The following is a 27,697-nucleotide window of genomic DNA, read 5'->3' as shown; positions in this document are numbered from 1 at the left end:
TTCGAACCGGTAACCTTCAGACGCCCGACTCCCTAACCGCTCAGCCACCTGACTCCTGAGTAGCTAACAAGCTACTTTACAACTTTCCTGCATTCTCTCTTGTCCTCACATAGTGGCTTCTTGACCGACAAGTTATTAAGCCAATATGCCTCCACCCACCGTGGAATACACCATAGGAGGGGTGAAGATACAATTTCCCTGCAAGGCTTATCCATCCCAACTGGCCATGATGAATTCAGTAAGTTATTTTGCATACAGTCACATATAGCAACGTTTACTAGAACATAGAGTGGACAGCATAATATCAAACAGTGAGGTACTGATTGTAATAAAGCACAAGTGTTAACAAGCAGTCAAATAGTGATTGTAAAACGTTTACATCAAGTTTAATGCTTAACAATCACCCATTGGTGATGTATTAATTCTTAGAAAAGAGCTTCCCTTTACTACACCTATGCAGCTTTATTGGTCTTTCAGTGGTGGCGGTGTCTGACAGCTGTTTGGTTGTTTCCACAGATCGTTCGAGGGTTGAACCACAGTCAGCACTGTCTTCTGGAGAGCCCTACTGGCAGTGGGAAGAGCCTGGCCCTGCTGTGTTCGGCCCTGGCCTGGCAGCAGGCACACCATGGTAGGACCGCTGAGTGGCATTTGTTGGCGACTCAAAGATATGCATTCGTTTTTTTCTTTCTTGTGAATCAAGCTGTGCAACTGCACTGTAAGCGTGTTTGATTGGGAGTGAAGCACTTCTTTTGATGGATGGTATTTCAACAAGGGATACATGTGTGGTTATCAATGATCAGAAGGTTAGCCAGACCACTCAAACATCCACAATAATAGTCAGACAGTAGTAATGACTGTCTGACGAGTCATTGTCTTCTCTAACATTGGGGATGAGGTAACATCAACATGTCATCTGTTTTCGGGCAGCTAAGCTTGAAGAAGGAGCCAACACACAGGAGGGGAAAAGCCAAGCTGAGGCCAAAAAAACAGACGTTAACACACCCTGCCAGTGTGCGTGCCATAGCAAGGCCACATGTGTCCCCACTGCGCCCAAGCCAGCCATGGTGGACCTGACTGTCACAGACACAAATATGGGGGGACTTAACACATCTCCTTCTGCAGACAAGGGTAAGACTTCTCATTAGAAACCAACAAATAGTTACTCACGTGTATTGTTATTCAAATCTGGCAAAGATACAACAAAATAAGCTAACAGCGATACTCTTAACTGCTTGACAGTGATCTTTTGTCACCTTAAATGTTAACACTAGCAGTGAGACTCCACTTTTCTGGAAACGGGTTGGTTGGTTTGCACTTGTATTCATTTCACTGTCAGTTGTTGTACCTGGTGTATATCGGTGTCTCCGCCAGAGTTCAAACCCAAGAGTCAGTCATTGGCCTCTCGTCTGTCTGAAAAGCTGCAAAGCTCCTCAGACAAGGACGACGACTTTCAGCCTGACAGAAAACGCATTCGCACCCCATTGGTCGACCAGAAGGTAGGCCTGCTAACTCCTCTTTCGCCTCACTATGCGTTGTGTCCTGTTTGTGACCTGGTCCCTGCTGTGTACGTTTTATCTGGCAAGATCCTCCCTGAACAGATAGATTCCAACTCTGTTGTCCTGTCAGGGTCGTAAGAGGAGATGTCTGGAGAAGGGGGTGGTCTTCATAGACGACGACTCAGAGGAGGAGAGGCCAGGCGTGTCTGGGAAGACCTGGTCCATGGAGCTGAGCGCCCAGGCCCAGAGCATGGACCTGCCCTCCGCCTGCTGTGTGAGTACGGTGCCCTAACACATTTCATCAGCCGTGGTGGCTCCAAGTTCAAATGTGCTTGGTCAAGGAGGCCTATTTTTAGGGTCAAAGCTCATCCTCCTGCATCAGAACCACCCGAATACCTGCAGCTATCTATCAAGATTCTCAGCTGTTGTGGAAAGGCACCCGACTACTTTTCTGTCCATGCTACATTGTTGCCATTAGGTGGCAGCATAGCCCACCGAATGACTACAGCAGGTGTGATGGCCCAGTGTATCGTTTCAGGAAAGGTGTCTTCATGAGCTGCTGTGTGCTAAATGAAACTGAAATATGACACATTTTTGACAGTTTAAATGTGACCATTGTGGTGACTGCTAGTCTGAGCTTTGTTTAATTGCTGAGTAACCCTTCACGTGAACCTCGGCATTGCACCAGTAGAGAGAGACTTATTTGGGTTACGATTAGACAGGATAGATTAAGGTGTATGGTCTAATATTCAAGGGCTTTCTTTGTGAGGACTCCAGAGATGTTTGTGCCTAACTTGTGCTTCTCATTGACTATTAACCAACTGGGGACCCAAACACTAAGCGTCAAAACACCCACTGTGTTAGGGAACGCTCTCTCACAAGCAGCCGCCATGTCCCGCAGGTCACCGATACCCAAACGAGGAAAGCTCTCACACTACCACTCTGAAGCTCTGGTGAACTCTCAGAACCGTGTCCAACGTTAGCACACAGGTGTGCGGGTCGCATCTGAGGGCTCGGCGGATGGCTGGAGGTGGAAAAAAGGATGGAGGCAGGGTGGAACCCCCCCCCCCCCCCCCCCCAAAGAGGAGAGTAAGTCTGGTCTCGGGTTTCCCTGCGGCCACCCGACCCCGGCGCTCCCGTCTGCGGAGCGCTGACTGACGTCCTGAATGGGGCCCTTTGAAGCGAGCTCCAGTTTTAATTAAGAGGTTTGGCCTCGCCTGGGCCACTGATCTGTGAAAGCCACTGGGATAAATATTGAATGGGGTTCACCCGCTGGTTACTGCGCCCTAGGGATAAACAGGTGCTTTTTGAGGGCGGATATTTGGGAGGCCCCAGTCTACCGATGCAGCGGCCTGCCGCAGTGGCGAGGAGGGGGCTGAGGTGTCTCGTGTCTCCAGAGGTATTGGGTATGGGAGCCCACCCTTATTGGAATGCATTCCAAGACCGTGAGGACTGAGGAATGAGGAGCAAATTGGCATTCAGGTAGCGGCGCCAGGGACACGGCCGGCCACTGTCTTCTCCACATGGCCTGTCAAGAGTGGGCCGTTCTCAGGCCTCGGGTGTTGGCAGAGCAGCGGTGACGTGGCGTGGTGGGCCAGGTTGGGGGGGACACTTTAGAAATAAACCTTGAACCTGTTGTGGGCACAGGATGTGTCAAAGAAGCACAGCTGCTTTTGTGGTGGGCAGTTAGTTTGAACAGGAAATTGGCTATGATTGGTATGCTAACGAAGTAATAACAAACGCGATCAACAGATCCATAAGTCTAGTATAATGCGCTGGGTGTCTGCGGCAGCCTCTGTGGAGCTTACCCCTAACACCCTGGTCCACCCAGGAGGCCGCAGCAACACTGGAATTGTCCTGCGTTGAGCTGAATGAGCCTGTGTGTGCGAGTCTGCGCTCCGACAGCGTGTCCCTGGCCTCCCCTGTTATCTGCATTCCATTCCAGGGGGTGTCTGCCCGCGGCTACGGGGCCAAGCCGAGCCTGAGACCGTGTCGGCCTCAGCATCTCGAGAGGCAGGCGCGTAAAGAGATACCCTTGTCAGCTGTTTCCTGCTGCTGCCTCCTAACAAGGGCCCCCATTCACCGGTGGGTGCCTTCAAGGGCCCCCCCGCCCCACCTCCCCCGGCCCTCCGTCCACCAACCTGCCGATGAATAAGTCGTTTTTGGCCATGTCCGGGCAGGATATTTGGATGGGCCTATTGAATGTGGCAGCAGCAGGTAAGACGATCGGGCCCTGAGAATCAGAGAGCCGAGCCGCCGAGCATAGCCGTCCCAATGAAGAGGAGGTGTAATCTGAGACGCTTTCAAGTGGAGGAGGGGGGTGCGCGGGGGTGTGCGCCTCTGTTTATTTCTCACATGGTCTCTCAGGGTCTCCTTATCCCTCTCAACTCTGAGGGACGGCTCACCGAGGCAGCTACCGGCCTCCGCTCCATCACCAGGCATATCAGAAGAGGAGGGGTTAACACGACATGGATGGCACAAGAGCACAGGCTTCCAGAGATGCCTCGGTCCCTGACACTGGGAATCAGTGCCTGTGCTGATTTAGACTGTAGTGATGAGGAGATGCAGGTGAATTGTGAGCACGGCCAATCCATGTCTCAAATAGAACATGTATAGGGGGCTCAGATGGCTGAGTGGTTAGGGAGTCGAGCTATTAATCAGAAGGTTGCCGGTTCGAATCCTGGCCGTGCGAAATGACGTGTCCTTGGGCAAGGCACCCTACTTGCCTCGGGGGGAATGTCCCTGTACTTACTGTAAGTCGCTCTGGATAAGAGTGTCTGCTAAATGACTAAAATGTTAAGAATGTATCCTCCATCCTGGTTTAAGATCCCTGGGAATGCTTACGTTGTGCCCAGCCGAGCATCAGTACACCTGATTGAATTGCTACAGAGCCAGGTGATTGTTGATGCAGTGGTCTTTAGCCAAAAATCATATTTGGCCATAAGTTCCAGCCTGATGGAGCTGGGCTCGGCGTCAATCAGTGTTGGTGAATGGGTGTATTGTGTTGCACTTTAAACAGCTCATCTCCTAATAGAGATCTGTTACATTGTTGCTGCCAGCTACACTTCACCTGTGTACAATAGAGTATAGGATGCCATATGTCTATGGCGGCGTGCCAGTGGCAGTCAGGTCCATTTTCTGGACTTCAACCTCATTGGCCTATCGGCTTTCAGAAAGGTCATCTCAAGTTGACAGGCAGCTGCCTTTCTGTATGGAGAGAACTCGACCCTTTTGTGAATCTATATGTTTACCAGAGCGGAGAGGCCCAATGGAAGTGAAACCTGGACTGCATCGACACTAAGTCTCGATGCAGATGTGTTTTCGTTTGTTGATGTTTCGAGGACGACCGTCTCGAAATGTACCGTGTGCTTCACCAATCTTTAGCAGTATGCGCTGTGCCAAGTTTGATCCAACCTCATGATGCAGTAAACCTTTCTCTTTCCGTCTCTCCTCTGTGTGTGACCTCAGTCTCCAGCGGCCTGCTCTCTCTGCCCATGTGCCTCGCCCAAAGGAGGGCTAACGGGCCCCGGCGGCAAGTCTTCAAAGGACAAAGAGAAAGATGGCAAAAAGAAGGTGCCGAAAATCTTCTTTGGCACGCGCACCCACAAGCAGATCACACAGATCTCCCACGAGCTCAAGCGCACCCTCTACTCCAGGGTGCCCATGACCATCCTGTCCAGCCGAGACCACACCTGCGTCCACCCAGAGGTGGTGCCGCACTCCAACCGCAACGAGCGCTGCAAGGAACTGCTCGAGTCCAAAAATGTGAGTAGACCCGCTCACACGCACAGCTACACTCTCATTATATCATAGTTTCAGATACAGTGGCCGGCCCAGCCTGCTGTTTCCTCACTGAAAATGTGGAGTGAAGGTCAGGACCTTTTGGAACATGTTCCACTTCTGGGCTCAGACCAGTTCAACTGCTCTAGTCGGGACGCCTGCTCACCACTCCATAACATTTGATGCCTTTTCTGGGTGGGGTGAATTGGTGTTTACTGAACTGGGATTGACCCCAGTGTAGCTGTGAAAACCAACACGTAGTCTGAAGCATACACACACCTCCAGTCAGTTTTCAGGATAAGGGGCGTCGCTAATCCCATGATCCGCACCCATGACATTGTAAAAAGTGTAAAGACTCTGGACTTTGTGGGAAGCCCGTAACACAAAGCCCACAGTTGAAAACCCGGGCCAGACGAGCCCTTTGGCGCCAATTACTGTCCACACTATCCCCGATGTCTCTGACGCGCTTGTCAAGATGCGATCCCACTCGGACTGCCTCTTCCGTAGCCCACGAGGGGCTCTCTCAGCCTTGTACTGTCCCTAACCCCCTATTCACTCTGAGGTGAGACGCCTTGTGTAATGACGACCCCCCCCCCCCACCAATTACGCTGTCATGGGAGGTGGCCTCCCTGTCACGCCGCGGCCCTCCGTCTGAATGGACGGCCCCGCCGCGACCTCAGCCGGGAGAATAGGCGTCCATCACGACACACCCATCGTCACTTCAAGCCCTGACTGCTACAGTCAGGGTCCGATTACAATACTTCACCCCCCCCCCCCCCCCCCCTACATTTTTTTTTTCTCCCAGCACTCACAAACACACAAACAGAGGCTTTACCTTACAGTAGCTCAATAGGTTAAGACTTCACTGCTTTCATTCCCCCACCCCCCCTCCCCAAAGTCAAGGTTCCCACCCCCCCTTCCTCAGCTTGACTCAGGGGCTAAGCTGTCATTGCCCCACCAAAGAGTGTCTGAGTGGAGACTAATCCTCCGCTCCCTCCCTCACACCAAACAGCTAGGGTGTCCTATAAGTGTGAGCTTAGTGCTAATACGTCTCAGAAAGAGGGACACCGGCCGATGCCACCGCCTGCGCTTTGATCGCCCGGCTCGCCTCCCGTCCCTGTCACCGAGGGCCACGCCGGGTGCCGTACAGTACAGAGGCACCTCTGTGTGTCTGTGGGCGGGCACCCATTCATGCGGGGTGTGGTGTGTGACAGTGGCGACCGGAGAAGGCACCTCTGTTGACAGGGTAATTGGGCCTTGTTACAGGGGTGTCTCACCTCCCGAGCTGTGTGTACAGTAGGCTGTCATGAGACGGTGAGGATTACTGTGGCGTCGACCAGCAGATGTAATTCACCGCCTGAAGGAAGGATCCCGAGACGGCATGGGAACACGCTGGAAGGCTTTTAGCATGAACTCCCCCCCCCCCACTAATATATACTATATGTCTGTTGTGCATGGTATTCAGAGGTCAAACGATAACATTTTTTTATTTTAGTTGGTATGTTTGGACATAACTGTGGGGATTGATGTCAGGGTTTTCCTCGTGCGTGTGTGTGTAGCACATACCTCAACACTTAAACCAACAGAGTCCCTCCCTCCCTCCCCTCCCCAGGGCTACTCGTGCCGCTACTACCACGGAGTGCACAAGATGCGTGAGCAGAGCACGCTGCAGGGGGTCCACGGGCTGCACCAGGCGTGGGACATCGAGGACCTGGTCCGCCTGGGCGGCCGCCTGCGCTCCTGCTCCTACTACGCCGCCCGCGAGCTCATGCAGGACGCCCTCATCATCTTCTGCCCCTACAACTACCTGCTGGACCCCCTCATCAGGGAGAGTGTGAGTGGGGGGGGGGGGGGGGGGGGGGATGAGATGGAGGTACACTGTGATTACTTCTGGCCACATTTCCGAACGAGTGGGTAAGGTGGTTTAGTAAAAGAATTGTACACTAAGTAACTATGACCTAAATCTCAAGCATACCCATGAGCTAGAGGTCAATTAAAGGCCCTACAGATTCCTGTTGCCACCCATAACCCTCTCTCCTCTGTCTCCCCTTTTCCTCCATACAGTTGGAGATCAACCTGAAGGGGCAGATCGTGGTGCTGGACGAGGCCCACAACATTGAGGACTGCGCCCGCGAGAGCGCCAGCTACACGCTCAGCGAGGCCCAGCTGCTGGTCGTCCGGGAGGAGCTGGACGGCATGGTCAACCACAACATCCGGCGCTCCCACCACGAGCCCCTGCGAGCGTTCTGCTGCAGCCTCATCAAGTGAGGGACCCCCTGGGTAGTGATGCGGCCTGTCTTCCACATGGAGGGAAGCCCCCAGTACCTGGACACCGCCTGCTCCAATCTCTCACACATCGTTTATGTTCATCATCAATATAATGGCTTTTATTTCCAAAAAATAAATTTTTGTTTGCGTGACCAGACCTATTTTTGCCTGTCTTATGGTATTTGGGGAAAAAAAGTCTTTAAGTATTTGAATTGTGCTGGTGTCTCTCCTCTGTGTAGCTGGATAAAGGAGAGCTGCAGTCTGCTGGCAGAGAGGGAGTATGAGATGTCATGCAAGGTGTGGCATGGGAAGGAGGTCCTGGGGATCTTCCATGCCATGGGCATCACCGCTGACACCTTTGACTTGCTGCAGGTAGACCTTATTCAGTTTGTTTTTGGTTTGTTTTTCCTCAACCTCCCATTCGCTCTGTCTTCTAATTGTACCCAAGTACACCTGATTGTTTCGATTCTCCTGTTCATCCGTGTCGCTTGTTTTCCCCCCAATCCCCCAGTATTGTAACTCCAACCAAAAAGGACTAATGCCCCCCCCCCCCCTGTGTAGAAGCACCTGGCGGCAGCGCTGGAGAAGGAGGAGCGTGTGGGCGTGGTGAACGGGAAGGAGGACGTGGTGGAGATCCCCACCATCAGCTCCGTGTCCTCCTCCATCCTCAAGAGCCTGTTCATGGTGCTGGACTACCTCTACAGGGGCAACAGCAGGTCAGAGCCTCGTCTCAGAGCCTCGTCTCAGAGCCTCGTCTCAGAGCCTCGTCTCAGAGCCTCGTCTCAGAGCCTCGTCTCAGAGCCTCGTCTCAGAGCCTCGTCTCAGAGCCTCGTCTCAGAGCCTCGTCTCAGAGCCTCGTCTCAGAGCCTCGTCTCAGAGCCCCGTCTCAGAGCCCCGTCTCAGAGCCCCGTCTCAGAGCCCCGTCTCAGAGCCCCGTCTCAGAGCCCCGTCTCAGAGCCTCGTCTCAGAGCCTCGTCTCAGAGCCTCGTCTCAGAGCCTCGTCTCAGAGCCTCGTCTCACTCCCCAGTGCACCCCCCCCCATAGGAGGTTCTCAGACACTTCTTGGTGTCGGTCACGGATGCTGCGTCCACACAGAACATTCTTCCAATGGCTTACCGCCCCTCCAGCAGTGATCCACATCTTCAGCCAGACCCCTCTATGTCCCCTCCAGGTTTGCGGAGGACTACCGCGTGGCCCTGCAGCAGACCTACGTGTGGACCACCCAGCCAGACGTCCCAGACGCCCAGGGCTTCTTCACCCGGCCCCAGCGCAGGGGCCGACGCCAAGGGGGGGCCCAGCGCACCAAGACCCTGGTCCACACGCTCAGCTTCTGGTGCCTCAACCCCGCCGTGGTGAGAGGGGGGGGGGTGCAGCGCTGGGAGGCTTTTTCATGCTCAAGGAACGGGGTTGGTTCGAGATTTGGACCGAAGTCATATCAGGATGATCCGTTTCTCTCTCTTTGCAGATTTGAAGTTTCAGTATGTGTAGGATTTTTTTTTCTTTAAGTATTCATGTATCTTTTGTAAATGTTTGAGAGCCTTGTGAGCCTTGCTGTAGACAATTCCTCAGCTTCGCTTTTGACAAATTCCGTATTCAGTCTACGTGTCGGTATTCAGTATGTCTGTGCGTGTCCCAGGGTTGAGCGATCCTCTGACGCTGTGCCCTGTGTGTGTGTAACAGGCCTTCTCAGACCTGAGTGAGTGTGTGCGCACCATCGTCCTGACCTCCGGCACGCTGTCGCCCATGGGCTCCTTCTCCTCCGAGCTGGGGGTCAAGTTCTCCATCCAGCTGGAGGCCAGCCACGTCATCAGCAAGTCCCAGGTCTGTAACAGCTGGGCTCTCAGCTGTGCCCGTCAGAGCAGGAAGCAAGGAAATAGACATTTACTGGTTTGCTGTATTTTTGGCCCACTATGCCTCATTTCCTTTCCCCAAATAAAGAGAGGTACTCAAACATGCTTATATTGTGTCGTGTCCCCCCCCCCCTCCTCTCTTCCAGGTGTGGGTGGGCACGATTGGCTCGGGGCCGCAGGGGCGCAAGCTGTGCGCCACCTTCCAACACGCGGAGACCTACGCCTTCCAGGACGAGGTGGGCGCCCTGCTGCTGCAGGTGTGCCAGGCTGTGGGCAGGGGCGTGCTCTGTTTCCTGCCCTCTTACAAGGTACGCTCAGCGCATGTCCCACGCTCAGCGCACGTCCCGCGCTCAGCACACGCCCCGCGCTCAGCACACGCCCCACACTCAGCACACGCCCCACACTCAGCACACGCCCCACGCTCAGCACACGCCCCACACTCAGCACACGCCCCACACTCAGCACACGCCCCACGCTCAGCACACGCCCCACACTCAGCACACGCCCCACGCTCAGCACACGCCCCACACTCAGCTCCCCTGTCCCAGGCAGAGGGAACAGAGGACTCCCTGAGGGGGCTTGGGAGGGACAGTAGCTGTTCTTTATTGACAGTTGCCATTTTTGGCCACCAGGAGGTGCTGTAGACCGTGAGTTGACGAGGGCTGGTGTTTTTCGCAAATGATTTTACCGAGCCACTTGACGCCAGCTCGATTGTGTCACCATACCAAGGAATACGTGGTGCAGTTTGACAGCTGTGATCTATTGGTGTTTAGGAAGTGCGTGACGTCTTGGGAATAATGGCTTACTTTGAGACTTGTATCGGCTTTCATGGAATGGGACTACTTTTAAGGGTCCATTGATAAATACATTGTCCTCCTTTGTTTGTGCAGAGTTTTTTGGTGATTAATAATTGATTTCCGTTCCAGCTCTGTTGTCACACCAGCTCACTTAGGGACCAGCTGGCATTCTCAAATGTCACTGTGTGTGCCACGTTCCTTCACTTGCGCATGATGGTGAGTGTTGGTCTACCTGCAGAAGCGGGTAGGCTTTAACTGTAGAGTGTGTGTGTGTGTGTGTGTGTGAGTGTGAGAGTGTCCATGTAAGCACATATTGGCAGGCAGACACTTCATTTCAGGGGAAAAAAAGAAAGAAATGGGTGCAAATTGATTCGGGATCTTTGGTTGCAACATAAATCAGAGTGACCTTTCCCCAAAGGCACATCAAACTTTGGAGGAAAGCTAAAACTCCTCTGTTGAGAGGCGCTCCTCTCGTCTTCCCCCTTCCTCTGTCAGCCGGCGACGCCAGCCATAGCATAATCCATGTACTCCGGGATATTTTTCATTATTGATGGCCGTGTTGGAGCTCTCTATGCTGATGCATTAATATTTAATCGTTCAGTCAGCTCTTAAAGATGAGGAGATGAGGGGATACGAGGGGTTGGGGTATTAATTGGAGCCTGTGGAGGCCAGTTGGTGCCAGACTGTCCCGTCTTTCCCCTCAATGCGCACGTGTGTGTGTGTGTGTAAGCGCCCTTCAAGTGTGCGTGTGCCTGACAAGAGGATGGGTCGTCTCCAGACGCCCTTCTTCGCTGTGTCTGGGCGATGCCTATCAGCCCCCCCCCCTCGCCTGAGACAGATGCAGCGCTGAGAGCAGGAGGCTGGGCCAGCAGGGTCGGAGAGAGAGAGGCGTCCCTCCAGGCCCTGTCTGCCGCCCCTCTGACAGCTCCGCACGCACACTCCTGTCACACGCACACTCCTGTCACACACACACTCCTGTCACACACACACTCCTGTCACACACACACTCCTGTCACACACACACTCCTGTCACACACACACAGCCGTGCCATACAGGCGGTACAGTCCAAGGGCACAGATGAGAAGACCCCAAAAAATCGTCCACACTCTTTAAAACGGAACATCTTCACCTGACGCTCGCGAGCCTGAAACACACAGGCGGGACTCGCGTTTGTAGGGTGTGCGAGCACACGTTTTCTCACTCCCGCACACACACACACACACAGACACTCGGGACACGCAATGTCCCAGAGAAACCCACCGTCTCTGTGGTTTTGTAGCACTTTAGCCTCAACAGCCCCCCAGTTAAAGCCCATAAAAGCCCACGGCGGCCCTCGCCGTCTGGTCCCACCGCAAGAGGACGGGACAAACCACCCCGCAGGGGAGGGGGGGCGGGGGAATGTTCTACTGAGAGAGAGAGAAGGGAAGGAAAAGAGAAAAAAAAAAAAAAAAAAAAAAGTGAAGGGTTATTGCCGAGGTGAAAAGATCTCAGGGAAAGGCAAGATGCTTTTAAAGCAGATGAAGATAAGGGCCATTAGGGGTGATGTCGCCTTGCTGTCTGCGTGAAGACGCGTCCACTCCGGCGCCTGGGGCTGTGGGGGGGGGGGGGGGGGGGGGGGGCTGAGGTACCCTTGGAGCGCGGGTCATATCCAAGTCTGAGTGGTCTGTGTATATGTGATGTTGGGGGTAGGGGGGGTGTAAATACACACGTCCTCAAGCCCCTGTCATGGATAGGACCACGTTTGTCATCTCTGGTGTGTGTGTGTGTGTGTGTGGGTCACCTCGCTTAGACAAGCGCATAACTGGCTTTGTTGGTGGCCACACAAGTGGCCCCTTGTCACACTGTGGTGTTCCACTGCTGAACCTGAGCTTTGACGGAGTCGATGACATTTACATTTACATTTACATTTATTCATTTAGCAGACGCTTTTATCCAAAGCGACTTCCAAGAGAGAGCTTTACAAAGTGCATAGGTCACTGATCATAACAACAAGATAGCCAAAAAACATCGCGAGTAGCCAAAACATGAAGCACACATTGTGAACAACCAAAGTAAGTGCCAAAGGGAAGAACCATAAGAGCATGTAGTTAAACAAGTCACAACCAAACAACATGAACAGCTATAAGTGCAAGTGTACCTGTGGGAAAAAGCAAGCAACAGTAATAAAACTATATATCACAGCGAGAACCAAAAATTTAAATCAGTTACCACTAACCACAAGAGCAACAAGTCTCTAAGCAAGAGTCATTGTGATCCTTGAGGAAACTAACATCGGGTCAAGCGAACCGTTCCTAAGTACCGTTGTACTCCCGGAACAAGTGCGTCTTGAGCCTTTTCTTGAAGGTGGAGAGACAGTCAGTGTCTCTGATGGAGGTGGGGAGTTGATTCCACCACTGGGGGGCCAGACAGGAGAAGAGCTTGTGTTGGGACCGGGCGGTCTTGAGCGGTGGGACCACCAGGCGGTTGTCTGGCGGATGACGCACTGTTCCCAAACTCACTAACAGGAGCTCTCAAGACCATCTTAGACTTTACGTGAATCCGTTGAGATTTCAACTACTCAACGCCATTAGTGTGCTCTCTGCTGTGTATGGTACTCACTAGTACGAAAACAATAGGGAGGAAAGATTGCCACCAGCCTGCCTGTGAGGATATAGGCCCCAGGCCACCTCACGTGTGCCTTGCTGTGACACCGGGTGGCACGCCCAGCCTCCCTCAGACGCAGGCTCCAGGGAGCGGGTGGCACGCCCAGCCTCCCTCAGACGCAGGCTCCAGGGAGCGGGTGGCACGCCCAGCCTCCCTCAGACGCAGGCTCCAGGGAGCGGGTGGCACGCCCAGCCTCCCTCAGACGCAGGCTCCAGGGAGCGGGTGGCACGCCCAGCCTCCCTCAGACGCAGGCTCCAGGGAGCGGGTGGCACGCCCAGCCTCCCTCAGACGCAGGCTCCAGGGAGCGGGTGGCACGCCCAGCCTCCCTCAGACGCAGGCTCCAGGGAGCGGGTGGCACGCCCAGCCTCCCTCAGACGCAGGCTCCAGGGAGCGGGTGGCACGCCCAGCCTCCCTCAGACGCAGGCTCCAGGGAGCGGGTGGCACGCCCAGCCTCCCTCAGACGCAGGCTCCAGGGAGCGGGTGGCACGCCCAGCCTCCCTCAGACGCAGGCTCCAGGGAGCGGGTGGCACGCCCAGCGTCCCTCAGACGCAGGCTCCAGGGAGCGGGTGGCACGCCCAGCCTCCCTCAGACGCAGGCTCCAGGGAGCGGGTGGCACGCCCAGCCTCCCTCAGACGCAGGCTCCAGGGAGCGGGTGGCACGCCCAGCCTCCCTCAGACGCAGGCTCCAGGGAGCGGGTGGCACGCCCAGCCTCCCTCAGACGCAGGCTCCAGGGAGCGGGTGGCACGCCCAGCCTCCCTCAGACGCAGGCTCCAGGGAGCGGGTGGCACGCCCAGCCTCCCTCAGACGCAGGCTCCAGGGAGCGGGTGGCACGCCCAGCCTCCCTCAGACGCAGGCTCCAGGGAGCGGGTGGCACGCCCAGCCTCCCTCAGACGCAGGCTCCAGGGAGCGGGTGGCACGCCCAGCCTCCCTCAGACGCAGGCTCCAGGGAGCGGGTGGCACGCCCAGCCTCCCTCAGACGCAGGCTCCAGGGAGCGGGTGGCACGCCCAGCCTCCCTCAGACGCAGGCTCCAGGGAGCGGGTGGCACGCCCAGCCTCCCTCAGACGCAGGCTCCAGGGAGCGGGTGGCACGCCCAGCCTCCCTCAGACGCAGGCTCCAGGGAGCGGGTGGCACGCCCAGCCTCCCTCAGACGCAGGCTCCAGGGAGCGGGTGGCACGCCCAGCCTCCCTCAGACGCAGGCTCCAGGGAGCGGGTGGCACGCCCAGCCGGGCTAGGTGAAGGCGCCGCTTGGCGCAGCTCTTGGCGTGATGCGCGCTGTGATATTCGCCGACTGAATAATTGAAGGAGGCGCGACACGTCTCCCCTCGCTGCTGCGGCCAATCGGGGGACGCCAGCATGTTTCATTAATGGCACCGCCGCGAGCCCCCCCCCCCCTCCATAATTCAACACTCGCAGGCAGAAGTGGGACGTGTCGCCTCACAGCCCGACAACACCAGGAACAGGAGGAGCTAGAAAAAGAGGTGGTGGAAGGGGGGGTGGGGGGGTGGGTTGAAAGATGATTGGTGGAGGGGGGGGGGGGGAGGAGAAAGGGATGAAGGGAGGAAAGGGTACAAGAAAAGAGGTCACAGTTGGGTGCTTCAGAATGGCGTTGGAGCCAGCAGATCGTCCCTCTCTCCTGTGTCCCAGGGAGAGGCTGAACAACACAGCTGCCCAGAAAGTGCCATTTATTATTTATCGTTTTGTTGTGCCCTTTTGCTAGTGTGCTAAACAGTTTGTAATCTATTACGTGGCACTAACAACTTTTGTGTGTCACTTGAGTGCGTTTCAAAACACCCCCGAAAATGTGGGATTTGCGTGAGGTTTATGGTTGTAGAATGTCACTGGTAAATACCTTTTCCTGGGGGGGAAACCTTTTTTTTTTATACATTATTGGGGGAGAGTTTATTTCAAAGAGGAGAAATAAAATACAAGTAGACCTAGCTGTTCGGTGGTTGTGATAACTGTGGGGGTTATGGGTTTGTTAGGGCTTGTGGGGAGTTGAGTTTTCCGGACGCCTTTCCTCTCACCTGGGACAGTCTTACGCCGTTGCTTTTGTTTTTACCTTCACAACACTGTACGTAATGTCTGCTTAGACCCAAGTAACTTGTGAGTTTTTGGCTCTGCCTGAACTGAAAACAAGTAAGCTCTATGAATAAGTCATGAGTCTGGGGTCCACACACTCACAAGGTGTGTGTTCCTGCATGCTCACACCATAAAAGCTGACACATGCATGCATTGTATAGGACTGTAGCTTTCATGGGAACTGTTTCTTGAATTTAATTAGACAATGGATGCCAGCACAAAAGTGTGTGTGGGTGTGGGTGGTGGTGGTGGTGCTGTGCCGCGCCGCTAGGTCGCTCCTGTCATGTTTGTGCACCTGAGCACCACTGGAGTGTGCAGATTGACATTTTCCACTGCGCTCGAGTGGGCCCTGTGGAAACACCAGCGCCCGTCACATAATGCCCCTAAATTAGTCATGAAGGCTGTGTGCTCATCCTAGCCCCTCTACACACACACATACACACTAAACCATGGGCACACACTCCCCCCTTCATAGCCAAGTGCATACATAGTATGTTTAGCTTGTAAGGACAGCACATGTTCCATTGTTTTATCTCTGAACAAAAGTTTTCTTTCCCAAGTATGGTCAAAGTAAGAAAAGCGCTCATGACTGAATGTCTCTGTGCATGTTTAGACTGTGTGGTCAGATTAGAGGTCAGCATGAACTGCCTGACCGAGGAAGGAAGGGCTTGATGAGAGTTTGGGAGGCAGGGTGTGGGCTGGTGGCCTTGCCGGGCTGTGGCTCTCCATCTTCCAGGCAGGCGGCTGAACTGGCCCGTCTCTCCGCCCGACCCGCAGCTTTGAACCGCACTCCACTGTCAAGATGAAGGATACGGAAAATGTGCACGTAATTAAATGGCTGCGCTGGGGGCAGACGCGGCCCGATGTTTACTCACAGTGTCTGAGAGATAAAAGCATTAGGGCCCATTACGCCGCTGCAAGCTGAGGGGGCTCCTGGAGTGGCACAGGATCGGGTTCCACCCCCCCTCCACCCCCCCCCCCCCCCCCCCACCACCACCACCACCACCACTACTGCTTTTTTAAGGCTTTACAAATTACAGCTCGGGTAATATAAACAACAAGCTTGGGCAAGGATTCTTTGTGCTTGCATGCATCCTGGTCTTATAAGGGCCTTGGTGTTTTATGAGTGGATTACGCTCAGGTTCTCATCAGGTTACCCACCGTTCTCCGGCTGACATGAAGAACGTCCGGCCTCTTGAGGAGCGTCCAAGTTGCTGACTAAAGGGACTTCAGGCCCATCAATTTCTCGAGGCAGGCTGAAGTGCTCCAGCAGTGTGTCAGCAACGATTTATTAATTTCTCTTTCTCTCTCCCTCTTGCTTCCCCCCTCACCCTTAAAGAATTGTCTTCCTCCCAAGTGCAGTCTGGCAGATAATGGCTATTTTGTTTAGCAGCAGATCTGCCGTAAGTATATAACATGAATAATTCACCCATCCAGTCAGTCGGATTGGAAAGCAATCGTGGGGACAAACAGTGAGTTGAGTCATTGGCGAGCGCAGGGGTGGGTGGTGGGGGGTGTGCGTCGATGTAACACTGCGCCTTTTGTAAAAGTGTCATGTTTTATTGATGGAAACTTCCACAGCCTGGTATTTCCAGGAGGCGCCAACCTGCTAAAATCCGTCTTTTGCTTCAGTTCACAATCATGGGCAGTTACCTCGGTGTGTCAGGAACCACCCACTCTTTTGTAGTGTTTCATTTCCCTATTGTTTTCCTCTGGGCTGCAACTACCCCTATCTGAGGTCATTTGTTTATAGGGGAATATACACACTCCCAAACTCATTAAAAAAAAAACATTTTTACAGTATTTGGAGTTTAGGCAAGTACGGTTGACACTTGAATAACGACGGGGTTCTTACGAGTTCACAGTCCGGGTTTTTGGCAGACCAAACTCCTGGCCCAGGCTCTCCAGGTTGACACACACTTCCCTGTTTTGAGAAGTTTCTTTCTGTCTACAAGAACTTCTACTTGACCCCTACAACACATTTCCGTGCCAGTGAAGATGCTCTTTGATTGTGAAGCCATGCCAAGTCAAGGGGATAATCTCCACGGTCGAGACATGAGTGGAGCTCTGCGAGGGAGTGGGCTTTTAGATCAATGTTCCTCCCCAGAGAGTTGCTGACTTTTGGCACAAACAATGGCACAGCAACAGTTTTTTTTGTTGTTCTTTTTTTTTTTTTTACTAGGGGTTAGTTTTAAGTTATTTAATCTTTTTCTCCAAGTGACCAAAAAAAGATTTCATGACCGCAGAAGGCGAAGGAGCGTCCATGTTTGCTTCTTCATCCGGGTTGTTCCGTCTCAGCCTTATTAGGACTGTTGCTTTTAACTGTCCGTAGAACGGTATTAGCACTACATAGCCAAAAGAATCAACAGTCACTACAAAGGATTGAGAATTGATACCCGAGCCACATGGATAATTCCTTTATTTTGTTCATTGTCATTCTTCTTGCCCTCTTGTGATGTTTGGGTTTGTTTTTCTAGATGCTGGACAAGCTGCGTGATCGCTGGACCAACACAGGCCTCTGGGACAAGCTGCAGGAGAGGAAGACTGTGATCACAGAGCCTCGCGGGGGGGCCAAGGGAGACTTTGACCAGCTGCTGCAGACCTACTATGACGCCATCAAGTGCTGTGGGGAGAGAGGTGGGGTTGGGACCGGGACTCAGACCTGGACCTTTTGGTGTTTGATTCTAGCTCACCTGCAGGGCCCACAAAAGTGTGGTGTCACAGTGTTGCCACATTTAAAAGCACATTCAGTGACGTGGTGTGTGGGCATGGCGACAGACCCACAGCTTTTTGAAAATGTGAAATGAATGATGGTGGTGGTGAGATGACGTTGGTGCTGGTGGTATACGTAGTGTTGCGTCAGTGATTGTCTTTTGCTTCCCCCAGATGGAGCACTGCTCCTGGCCGTGTGCAGGGGCAAGGTGAGCGAAGGGCTTGACTTCACGGACGACAACGCCAGGGCTGTGGTCACCATTGGTATTCCCTTCCCAAACATCAAAGACCTGCAGGTAGGATTTAACTATTTCCCCCCCCCCCTCTCTCTCTTCTGTTCTGTTGAACAGCTTGGTTTGGAACATCACACAAACACAACCATGCAGGTTCAACTAAATGAACAACCCCCTTTTTTTGTGATAAAAAAAAAAAAAAAAAAAAAAAAGCAATCCCAAAGTGTTTGTGTTTGTTCTGTCCTTAGCAGGTCAATGTGACCTTTAAGTCCCCCCACCATACCTTCCTTTCAGGGCACGTTCAAACCTTTCCTAACTGCGTGTGTCACCATAGGGATACGTGCCGATGACTGACTCTTTCCGGACCCCTTCAGTTTAGGGTGTGTGGGTGTGTGGGTGAGGTGCTTGATTTAGATTTCATTTAGCATGTCAGCTCCTCGGGTGACTCCGTGGCTCCCACGTGTTCTGAAGGCATGTGTCCATGCCACAGCGTCAGGGGCCTGCTCCCTCCCTCCCTCCCTCCCTCCCTCCCTCCCTCCCTCCCTCCCTCCCTCCCTCCCTCCCTCCAGTAGAAGAAGAGCAGGTTGGCTGCTGGGTAAGCGTGTTCTAGGATAGAGGGATGGGTGGACGGATTCCATGTCAGACTGTCAATGTCCCAAATCTCAAACTCTTTTGCTCATCTGTTCACATTTACCCTAGTCTTCTCCCTCACCCACACCTCTCTTCATATCACATCTTCTTTGTCTGTCTTTTCTGGAGAGAGAGAGGCAGTAAGGTCAGGTATTTGCTGCCCTCAGCCCCTGGAGGAGCCCTGGGGGGTGGCTGTGAGCAGACCCCACTAGCCCTCCAGAGGGACAGGGACACTGATGACTGAGGTGACTTGTCCTGGCCCGGCGTTGACGGCAGGCTAACACAGTCCGGTGGGGTGTCCACAGGTACAGCAGGGTCACACCTGGCTGTCACTAACCTTTCTAGTCACTTAGCGGCACACACCTGCAGGCTTCACGCAGGTCGTGTCCAGGGCTCCAAATCAATGGTGTCCCGTCATCTCGGGATGATAAACCTGCATACGCCCATGACCACAGCCACTGCCAATATGATAAGACCTGTAGACATTCACATCAATTCATACATCAAAGTAATGACATACCGAGCTAGCTTGCTGACCAAATGGGGACCCCTATCGACCGGCTAGCTCTTCAGACATTGATTTGAGCCCCACGACTGTATGGATTGCTTAAATAGAATATAATATATAGTTGCAAAAAACCCTAGACCCATGTCAGAATGTCACAATGCAAAAACACAAGAATGTACATTTTGGCACAGGTCAAGTTCAGTTTGGGATGGTTAATTCTGCACTTCAGTGGTTTTGACCTGATTGCACATCTCCACGCAGGGCTAAATCCTGCCATCGTGCCTCACTACCTTCCCTAACGCGCCAACTCTCATCACACTCAACGCTTTAGAACACATGAGCACCGAGACACCCCTCCTCTTCTTAACCCCCCCCCGTGCTTCTGATGCGGCGCTAGCATATCATCCTCTCCCTGCTTGGATCAGGGCGCTAGCATATCATCCTCTCCCTGCTTGGATCAGGGCGCTAGCATATCATCCTCTCCCTGCTTGGATCAGGGCGCTAGCATATCATCCTCTCCCTGCTTGGATCAGGGCGCTAGCATATCATCCTCTCCCTGCTTGGATCAGGGCGCTAGCATATCATCCTCTCCCTGCTTGGATCAGGGCGCTAGCATATCATCCTCTCCCTGCTTGGATCAGGGCGCTAGCATATCATCCTCTCCCTGCTTGGATCAGGGCGCTAGCATATCATCCTCTCCCTGCTTGGATCAGGGCGCTAGCATATCATCCTCTCCCTGCTTGGATCAGGGCGCTAGCATATCATCCTCTCCCTGCTTGGATCAGGGCGCTAGCATATCATCCTCTCCCTGCTTGGATCAGGGCGCTAGCATATCATCCTCTCCCTGCTTGGATCAGGGCGCTAGCATATCATCCTCTCCCTGCTTGGATCAGGGCGCTAGCATATCATCCTCTCCCTGCTTGGATCAGGGCGCTAGCATATCATCCTCTCCCTGCTTGGATCAGGGCGCTAGCATATCATCCTCTCCCTGCTTGGATCAGGGCGCTAGCATATCATCCTCTCCCTGCTTGGATCAGGGCGCTAGCATATCATCCTCTCCCTGCTTGGATCAGGGCGCTAGCATATCATCCTCTCCCTGCTTGGATCAGGGCGCTAGCATATCATCCTCTCCCTGCTTGGATCAGGGCGCTAGCATATCATCCTCTCCCTGCTTGGATCAGGGCGCTAGCATATCATCCTCTCCCTGCTTGGATCAGGGCGCTAGCATATCATCCTCTCCCTGCTTGGATCAGGGCGCTAGCATATCATCCTCTCCCTGCTTGGATCAGGGCGCCATTAGTGTGGACGCCTGGCCGGGCCTCTTCTCCCAGACAGGCGAACCTCTTAAAACCTCCCCCCCCCCCCCCCCCCCCCCCCCCCCAAGCACAGAGCCCGTCGGTTACTGGCCTGTAATCGTGACTCGAGATCAAAGGTTGAACTTTACACAGTCCTCCACAGCGAAAAGCATTGCTAAGCTGGCATCGCACGACCATGTCGACTTTTCTAGGAAAGGCAGGTTTTACAGTAAGCAGCCGTGTCCTGCGTGAGGTAGCGAAACAATCAAGAGGCTTTAACGGGCAGTAAAAGGACACTTACAGCTGATACGGCATCTCTGTTGGCTTAATGAGGGCCACAGCAGACCTTTTAAGACACCGAATAGACCCTTTTATAGTGAGCGTGTGTCTGTGCAGGGCTGCTTTATGGAGGTGTACGAGAGGGTTTATTTCTCGTGTTGTTGCCTGCGTGGAAGGCCGATGCTTGGGCTATGTGATTCCATGTCTGGAGACGGATTATGAGATGCAGTAGCTTGGAGAAGCAGTTTGTTTTACTGTACTTTGAACCGTCCCAGACTTCCTCCTACATACCGAACTGATGTTGCACTGTTCAATGACACAGCTGGTGTATCTATGCGTACCTATCTGAGCATATATTTGCTCAGGAGACAAGAAAATGAATAGTGCCGTAAAAGCACAGCCTTTAATACTGTACATTATAGACGGTAGACTCAAGTCTCCACTTGCTTTGGGATAAGTTGGTGTCCTGGGTCCCGACAGTATTTGGAATGTGCTAGTTATGTCCTCACGTGAGATTGTGTGTGTGGGTGTACACACATATGGACACACACTAAGAAGAAGGCGCTCAGCTGTCAGCCACATGAGGCAGACAAGCTGCTCTGCAATCTTAGTGACAGGCACAAGATGGCCAGGGCTGCTAGGGGCTCCCACAAACACACACCGTCTCACACACTGTCATGCACACTCAAACATACACACACACCTCAAACAGAAGCAAACATTTGACCACAAAGCATGCCTGGTGGTCAAATGTAACTCAAATGTTTTTAAGGATGAACAGGTAGTGGTAGATGCCCAGGCCAGAGCGAGCGAGCGATCTCTTGACATTTTAACTAATCCCTTCTAGCTTGTGGTTTTCTTGCACATTTACAAGATTTGCTAGCAGCGAGAATTGGCTTTTTCACATATGCAACCTGTCATGTCGGATTGAGTGTTGACCTCGCACGATGACGCAAAGGGTGGGATGCTGAAACAGACTCTGATGGGATTCAGATGACAACGCTGGCTCGGGGCTACTGGCCTTTACGCTCAGGACGTCTCACCAGCAGATGCTTTAACCCCTCTGGTGTCTCATAGGCAAGGAAGGAAACCCACCACCAGCCCCAGAGCTCTCCTGAAATGAATAGATGTTTATTTGGCCTCCAAACTAAATGTCAATGCCTCTTGTCCATTTTGACAGAATTTCGATATTTTGCCAAAAATAATCAACTCATGTTCTTTTCAAAGAAAGATTTGTTTTGTAAATCTCAGCAGGTCACGTAGGATTTGTATGTGTTCAGACATAAGGACTGTGTGTGTATGTACTGTTGTGGCAATACGTGACACTGAACGACTCATACGGCAGAAAGCGGAAGGGGACAGTCTGTACCTGCCCCTCCCCATGGGTTAGGGCGCTCTGGGCAAACACACGGTACCTGTCAGAAGAAGTTACAGGCCAACTCACCAACCTGTCCTGCATGGCAGGCCATCAGACGCCAGCTGAACTTTTCACTTGTCAATTCCAAAAGGTTAGCGCTAAAATCGGCAGCGATGGAAGCAAATGGTTGGTTGCCTTCATGCCATCTTTGTGTGTGTGTGTGTGTGTGTGGTGCTATGTCTCGTGTTGACTAGACCCCCCTCGCTCCCTGTGCTTTAACCCTCCCCCACACTAACCTGCTGCCTTTTTGGAGCAGGTTTGTCATCGAGGGCAGGCAATGACAAACCACTTTGCTCCCCTCCGCACGCCTCCGCACGCCTCCGCACGCCTCCGCACCTTCTCACCTCAGAGCCCCTGATTTAATCCAATTAGTTATTTCTCGATAGTCATGCGTGAACACTCCCAACCCCATCTGGGCTAAATCAGATGTTATAATGTCAGGTACTTTAAGCGATGTGGTGGATTTAAAGTTGGCAACATAACTACCACGTCCTCTTGAGACGCTTTTATCAGAATTAAGAAAGTTACATTACATGGTAATGTAAGAACAATTGAAAGAACTCTTGTTAACCGTTCGTGGATGTGTAAATGGTGCGTCTAAAAATGCTGTTCTGTTTTTTGTTTACTTCCTGGTTGCAATTGTCAACCGTCAGAACATTCTTTTTTATGTTCCGTTGTTGATGTAGGTGGAGCTGAAAATGAAGTATAATGATCAGCACTGCAAAGCCAGGGGGCTTCTACCTGGCAGTCGCTGGTATGAGATCCAGGCGTACCGAGCACTGAACCAGGCTCTGGGGAGGTGAGGCTACTTGTGGATCCCACTGCCCTTTAGCCAGGGACAAACACACTATCTTCACCATAACAAGCTGGCATGTACCTTGCGTGGTGCTATGTTGTCTGGCCTTACATTCTAGATGTGAAGCTCCTATTCTTTAGCCATTGTTCTTTCACAGGTGTATCCGGCACAAGAATGACTGGGGTGCCCTGATTTTGGTGGATGACCGTTTCCGGAACAACCCTAACAAGTACATTACAGGTATTTATGCATGTAAAAGACATTGGATGAGACTTAATCAAGTTGTGTCTATTTTTGTCACTAGATGGCGATGCTAGTCCATCACAAAAAAAGGATTTAAGGGATTGTGTCCCTTTGTGTAAGATAGTGTATTTGTATAAAGTGTATTATATTTTAGGTACAAAAAGCACTTACTCGACAGGTGCAATGACAAAGCTTTTCTCTGTATTGCAGGTCTGTCCAAGTGGGTGCGTCAGCTGGTGAAGCACCACGACACCTTTAACGGGGCCATGCAGTCTCTCACCAACTTCTCCCAGTGCCAGCAGGAGGCAGTGGAGGGCCACTCAGGAAGCCCAAGCCTGAATGGCCCAGTCTCATCACCTGCAAGCCTATGTTTAGTGACTCTGGAACAGCCGCAATCTGACAGCATGGTGGGCTCTCTCCTCGGAGCCCCAGTACCTCAGGCATGCCCAGAGGGGCTTAAAGTGTGCCATCAGACCAACAGCTCCAGGGTTCTCTCAGAAGTTTCCGAGCCCCCGGTTGTCCCCGGGTGTAGTGATGATGCAGGTGAGCCCCATCTTTGGGACACTTAAACAAGAACATTGAAATCGGTTACAATTCAAAGTTCTCCATTTTTTTATTTTTTTTTATCCTATTTTTTTTTCCCAAGACAAATATCATGCATGTTTCTTAAAAAGATTGTAAAGCAGGCCTCTCAGTCCATCCCAACATGTGTTCCTTCATTTTATTTTATTAATTTAGGGATGATATTTCGACAGTCTTGGCCTCGTAAATGGACAAGGCCCCAGGGAACGGCAAAAGGCCAATCTGTGGCATTTCATTTATTCATCAGAGATCTGTTCCAAAAAGCATTGAAAGCTGTGTGGCTTGTCCCAGAGGACACCTGCTGTCTCCACCCTGCAGGGCCTCCTCTTCTGGATGCACTGCTTTTCACCATCTTATTCTCCAGCATTGATAGTATCTGCTGAATATCACCATGATCAGGTGTCATCAAACTGGCCCATTGAGTCCGACCCCACTCTTCTTAGCTGTCAGTCTGTACCTGGTGACAAGGCTGTTTGCTCAATTGGGTTTTTGCGGGGTGGATGGGAGTGGGCAGTGGATGGAGCTGAGGTGGGGGAAGCGTGCGTGCGTGCAGGGGTGAAGGGATGTGGAGGTGGGGGTCGATGGGGGGGTGGTGCGAGCCAAGCGAGCTGTCTCATTATAACAGGGCGCTCAGCTCGCTTGAGTGGTGCTTGAGCGAGCCGATGAACAGATGTCGGACTGTTGCTTTTAATTATATCCCCATGACCATTGTTTGTGTTTTATTGAGCGTGATTTTGTCGTCTCGCTATGTCTACTTTGAATAGTGAATGAAATTTTGATATTGGACCTTTAATTAACTTGTCTAGTAGTACAAGCTATACTGAGGTATTCTTTAAAAGTAAATAATTATGACACAAACTATGAAGTGAAATCCGTATGCACTCAAAATATAATCTGTGCATGTCCGTTTGATGGTAAATTATCAAATGGGAAACTTCTAAATATAATTTTGGCATTATTGTAATTTATCATACATTTGTTTTGGTCCAGATGGCAGAGCAGCAGAGCCGAGTCCAGCGATGCCCTTCACCCCTCAGAGCAGTTATGCCAAGACACCAACTCGACCCTTGTATGACCTCTTCACATCCACCCCAACTAGAAACCGCTTCAAGAAACCAATCTTTCAGGCAAGAGACTCTGGCAGGTGTGCCAATCAGTTTGCAAAATCAACCTTAACAGAAAACAAGGAGAACCAGCAGGATGTTACCTGTCAGATCGAAGAAAGGCAACAACCTTCCCAGGGACAAGGTGTTTGCGAAGAGACTAATAGGACAGAGGCCCTGCAATCCTGTCAAGGGTTGGAGCTCTCCCCTCTGCAGGTTCCTCTGAGCTGTGAACCAAGACAGACTGCTGTGGATGAAGACCCTTTCCTGCAAGAGGGGGAGAAAGACGAGGAAGACGAGACTATCTTTTTCACTCCAGAGCTTTTTGAGGATGATGAGGATGAAGGTAGCCCTCAGAAAGAGAGAGGGCCCTTGTCTCTTCCCAAGACAGGTTGTGGGGCAGGTCTGGAAGGCATGGTTGTGGACAACCATCCTATCTTTAACCGGACAGACCAGGTGTCTGAAAACATTTTAGCCCTAGGACATGGACAAAACTTGAATACCCTCATTGAATGTGATACTCAGAGTGGCAGTTGTCCCTCAGACAGTACAACGTTGGACCCTGCTATGTGGCAGGACAGATGTAGAACAGGAAGTGACGATCAAGCTAAACTGCAAGTACAGGAACAAATTCAAGGGTCAGTGAAAGTTCAGGGACAAGAGCAGAAGAATCAGGGGCAGAACAGGCAGGGAAACAGCAGGACACGCAAACTGTCCAGGTCCAGACAGAAAGATCCCTCCACCTTATGCTCAGGTAAACTGACTGATTATATCATTGTTGCCCCTAAGGCTAGTATTAACCCCCAGGTTATAATCATTGACGATTAGGCTGTAGAATATCTCTTAAGCAAAGGTTGGTGTCAGAAGAGTCAGTTATCTAGTCTGACAGTGTGGCTGCACTTGCCTTGTTTGGTTGTCGCTATGGGCTATAAAGGGTGTAAATAATGAATGTTGCTCAAATTGCAACAGTGATCTAATTTATTTTATTTTCTCCAAATCATTGAAATGCAAGAAACAAATAGGTCTATATCTTTCCTCAAAAAGCGACGATGCGTCGTTCGTTACTGAGATTTAATGAGCTCTGTGAGAATCGGGAGTACTTTGGACATGCATGGGTTCACTCGACAAAAATATATCTGGCCTTTTTCACCGCTACTACATATCCTTTCTAAAATGTTAATTATATAGTGCTATATAAATAAAAATTGAGATTCATTTTTCGTGCCCGGATGCAAGTTTAACCTTGCCATTGTGCACATAACTAGCACCATTAATTTAGGTTTTACCAGGAGCTTTCTTTTAAGTGCAGTTTGAAACTAAAACTATAATTATGCAATTTTATCTAGGATATCATTGCAATTGTATGTAAAACATTAGGTTAGTGTGTAGTGGTGTGTGTAAAGCTTATTATGTGGAAAGGAGGAGCTGACTTTTATTGGAGCTCAAAAAGTCTCATGATGTGAAGAAACTCTGTGGTATCCTCTTTCACGTGTCTCGCTGCAGAGGGGGATGTAAATGAGGTCTACTGGACTTGGTGTAATCCGTTTTTGTTCCGTGAAATCAGAAAGGGATTTCGGCTATATAGTGTAAAAATAATTTGCTTCAATTTCAAGCATTGTGGAGAAAATATATTCTGAACTGATGGAATGAAAATGGAATTAACCCTGACCCCAGTGACATCTGTACTTTTCATGCTAATAATGAAGGTCAAAATCTTTTTCTACTGTAATATACAAGTGCCTACTTTATTTAAAAAAAGTTGTGTAAAAATGCACTATTGAGTTTTGCACCAGTAAACATTGGAATAAGAACTCTTCATTGCTTTTGTATTTTACCTCATTATTGGAGTCTATATTCTGTTCTTGGTCTGTTCCATTAATTAAAAAGACACATGTCAATTTCACCTCCTGAAGCGAGGAAAGCGGCTTAGCGTAGAATGTGTGATTATATTTTTTGGGGTCCTATCATTTATAAGGAGTCCCCAGTTACCCAATCATGCTGAACCATGATGGGGGAACAGGGAAATTAACCAACATTAGCTTGACAGGATTTCTCTCATTAGGTCGAAAAGCTCACTGTTGGTAATTGTGCAGAGAAGCCAAATGGACTTTTCAATTATAGCATGACCCTGCTCGACAGCTCCATCTCAAGGACTTTATTTTTGGAATTGCATGGCTTAATGTGGTCTTTTAATATCAGTAACAATGAGCATGGATTAGTATGAGGCAAATCAATGTCCTAAATGCATAGTAGTGAAAAGTACTGCGCTGTTCCTAGAATGTCCACTAGCTGTGAGTGTCCTATCTTATTAGCCCCTGCTTTTGGCCCTTCAAATATAGTAGCAAAACTATTGCGTGCTTAAGTGATTCAAGTTGCAATAATTCGTATTTGGTTGTTTGCCTGAGTTAGTTAGCTAGTCTACATATTGTAGTATGAATATTTAAGTATGACAGAACTTACTTTATTTCTTTGCTTAAATCAGCAGAAAATTGTGCGAAATCTTGTGGGGATGGACAGTTTCAATCTGGGAAACATACTCTAACAAAGACTCAGGCCCAGGCCTGGTGCCACCAGCGTGGAAAAGCCAGGGTCAGAATAGGGCTGCTCACCTCTCCCTCTCGGGTTGTTCCAGCTCAGACCACAAATAAGGTGACCGACGTCGGAACAACCAAGGAGCGGTCTGCTAATGTGACCTGTCTGCAGACTGAGGAGGCAGGAGGAGAGAAGACTGTGTCATCAGCAAACAACCTGATATCTCCATTGCTAGGTGGTATGGGTCAGGACAGTAGCTGCAAGACTGGAGTATTCTGTAAACAGTACCAGCTAGCTCTCAGACCAACGTGGAGACGTACAGTAAAGAAGGAACAAAGCGATTTGGGCACTACTGAGAATATTAACAGAGTGCAGTTTGACATTGTCACACCGGAGCAGGAAGGTAGCGTACAACTATTCTCATAGTCCTGATTTGACATTTTAGAGAGTAT

At 51.3% G+C, this 27,697-nt stretch overlaps 1 protein-coding gene across 1 annotated transcript; it reads left to right on the top strand.

Annotated features, from left to right (window-relative positions):
* The first annotated feature begins 113 nt into the window (after positions 1–113).
* brip1 (BRCA1 interacting helicase 1) lies at positions 114–26,542 on the top strand. The gene is made up of 19 exons (XM_067246434.1): positions 114–238; positions 517–628; positions 928–1,128; positions 1,372–1,496; positions 1,627–1,770; positions 4,965–5,261; positions 6,889–7,110; positions 7,341–7,540; positions 7,784–7,916; positions 8,106–8,260; positions 8,716–8,896; positions 9,225–9,365; positions 9,541–9,702; positions 17,393–17,552; positions 17,802–17,923; positions 22,676–22,788; positions 22,943–23,025; positions 23,239–23,571; positions 24,601–26,542. The coding sequence occupies exons 1-19, from the start codon at positions 146–148 to the stop codon at positions 25,539–25,541; spliced, it is 3,918 nt and encodes a 1,305-aa protein (XP_067102535.1). The 5' UTR covers positions 114–145; the 3' UTR covers positions 25,542–26,542.
* The last annotated feature ends 1,155 nt before the right edge of the window (positions 26,543–27,697 follow it).

The sequence above is a fragment of the Osmerus mordax genome, chromosome 11 (genome assembly GCF_038355195.1).
Source record: "Osmerus mordax isolate fOsmMor3 chromosome 11, fOsmMor3.pri, whole genome shotgun sequence".
Taxonomy (NCBI): Eukaryota; Metazoa; Chordata; class Actinopteri; order Osmeriformes; family Osmeridae; genus Osmerus; species Osmerus mordax.
The sequence above is the reverse complement of the archived record's forward strand: the minus strand, read 5'-3'. Positions and strand labels throughout refer to the sequence as shown.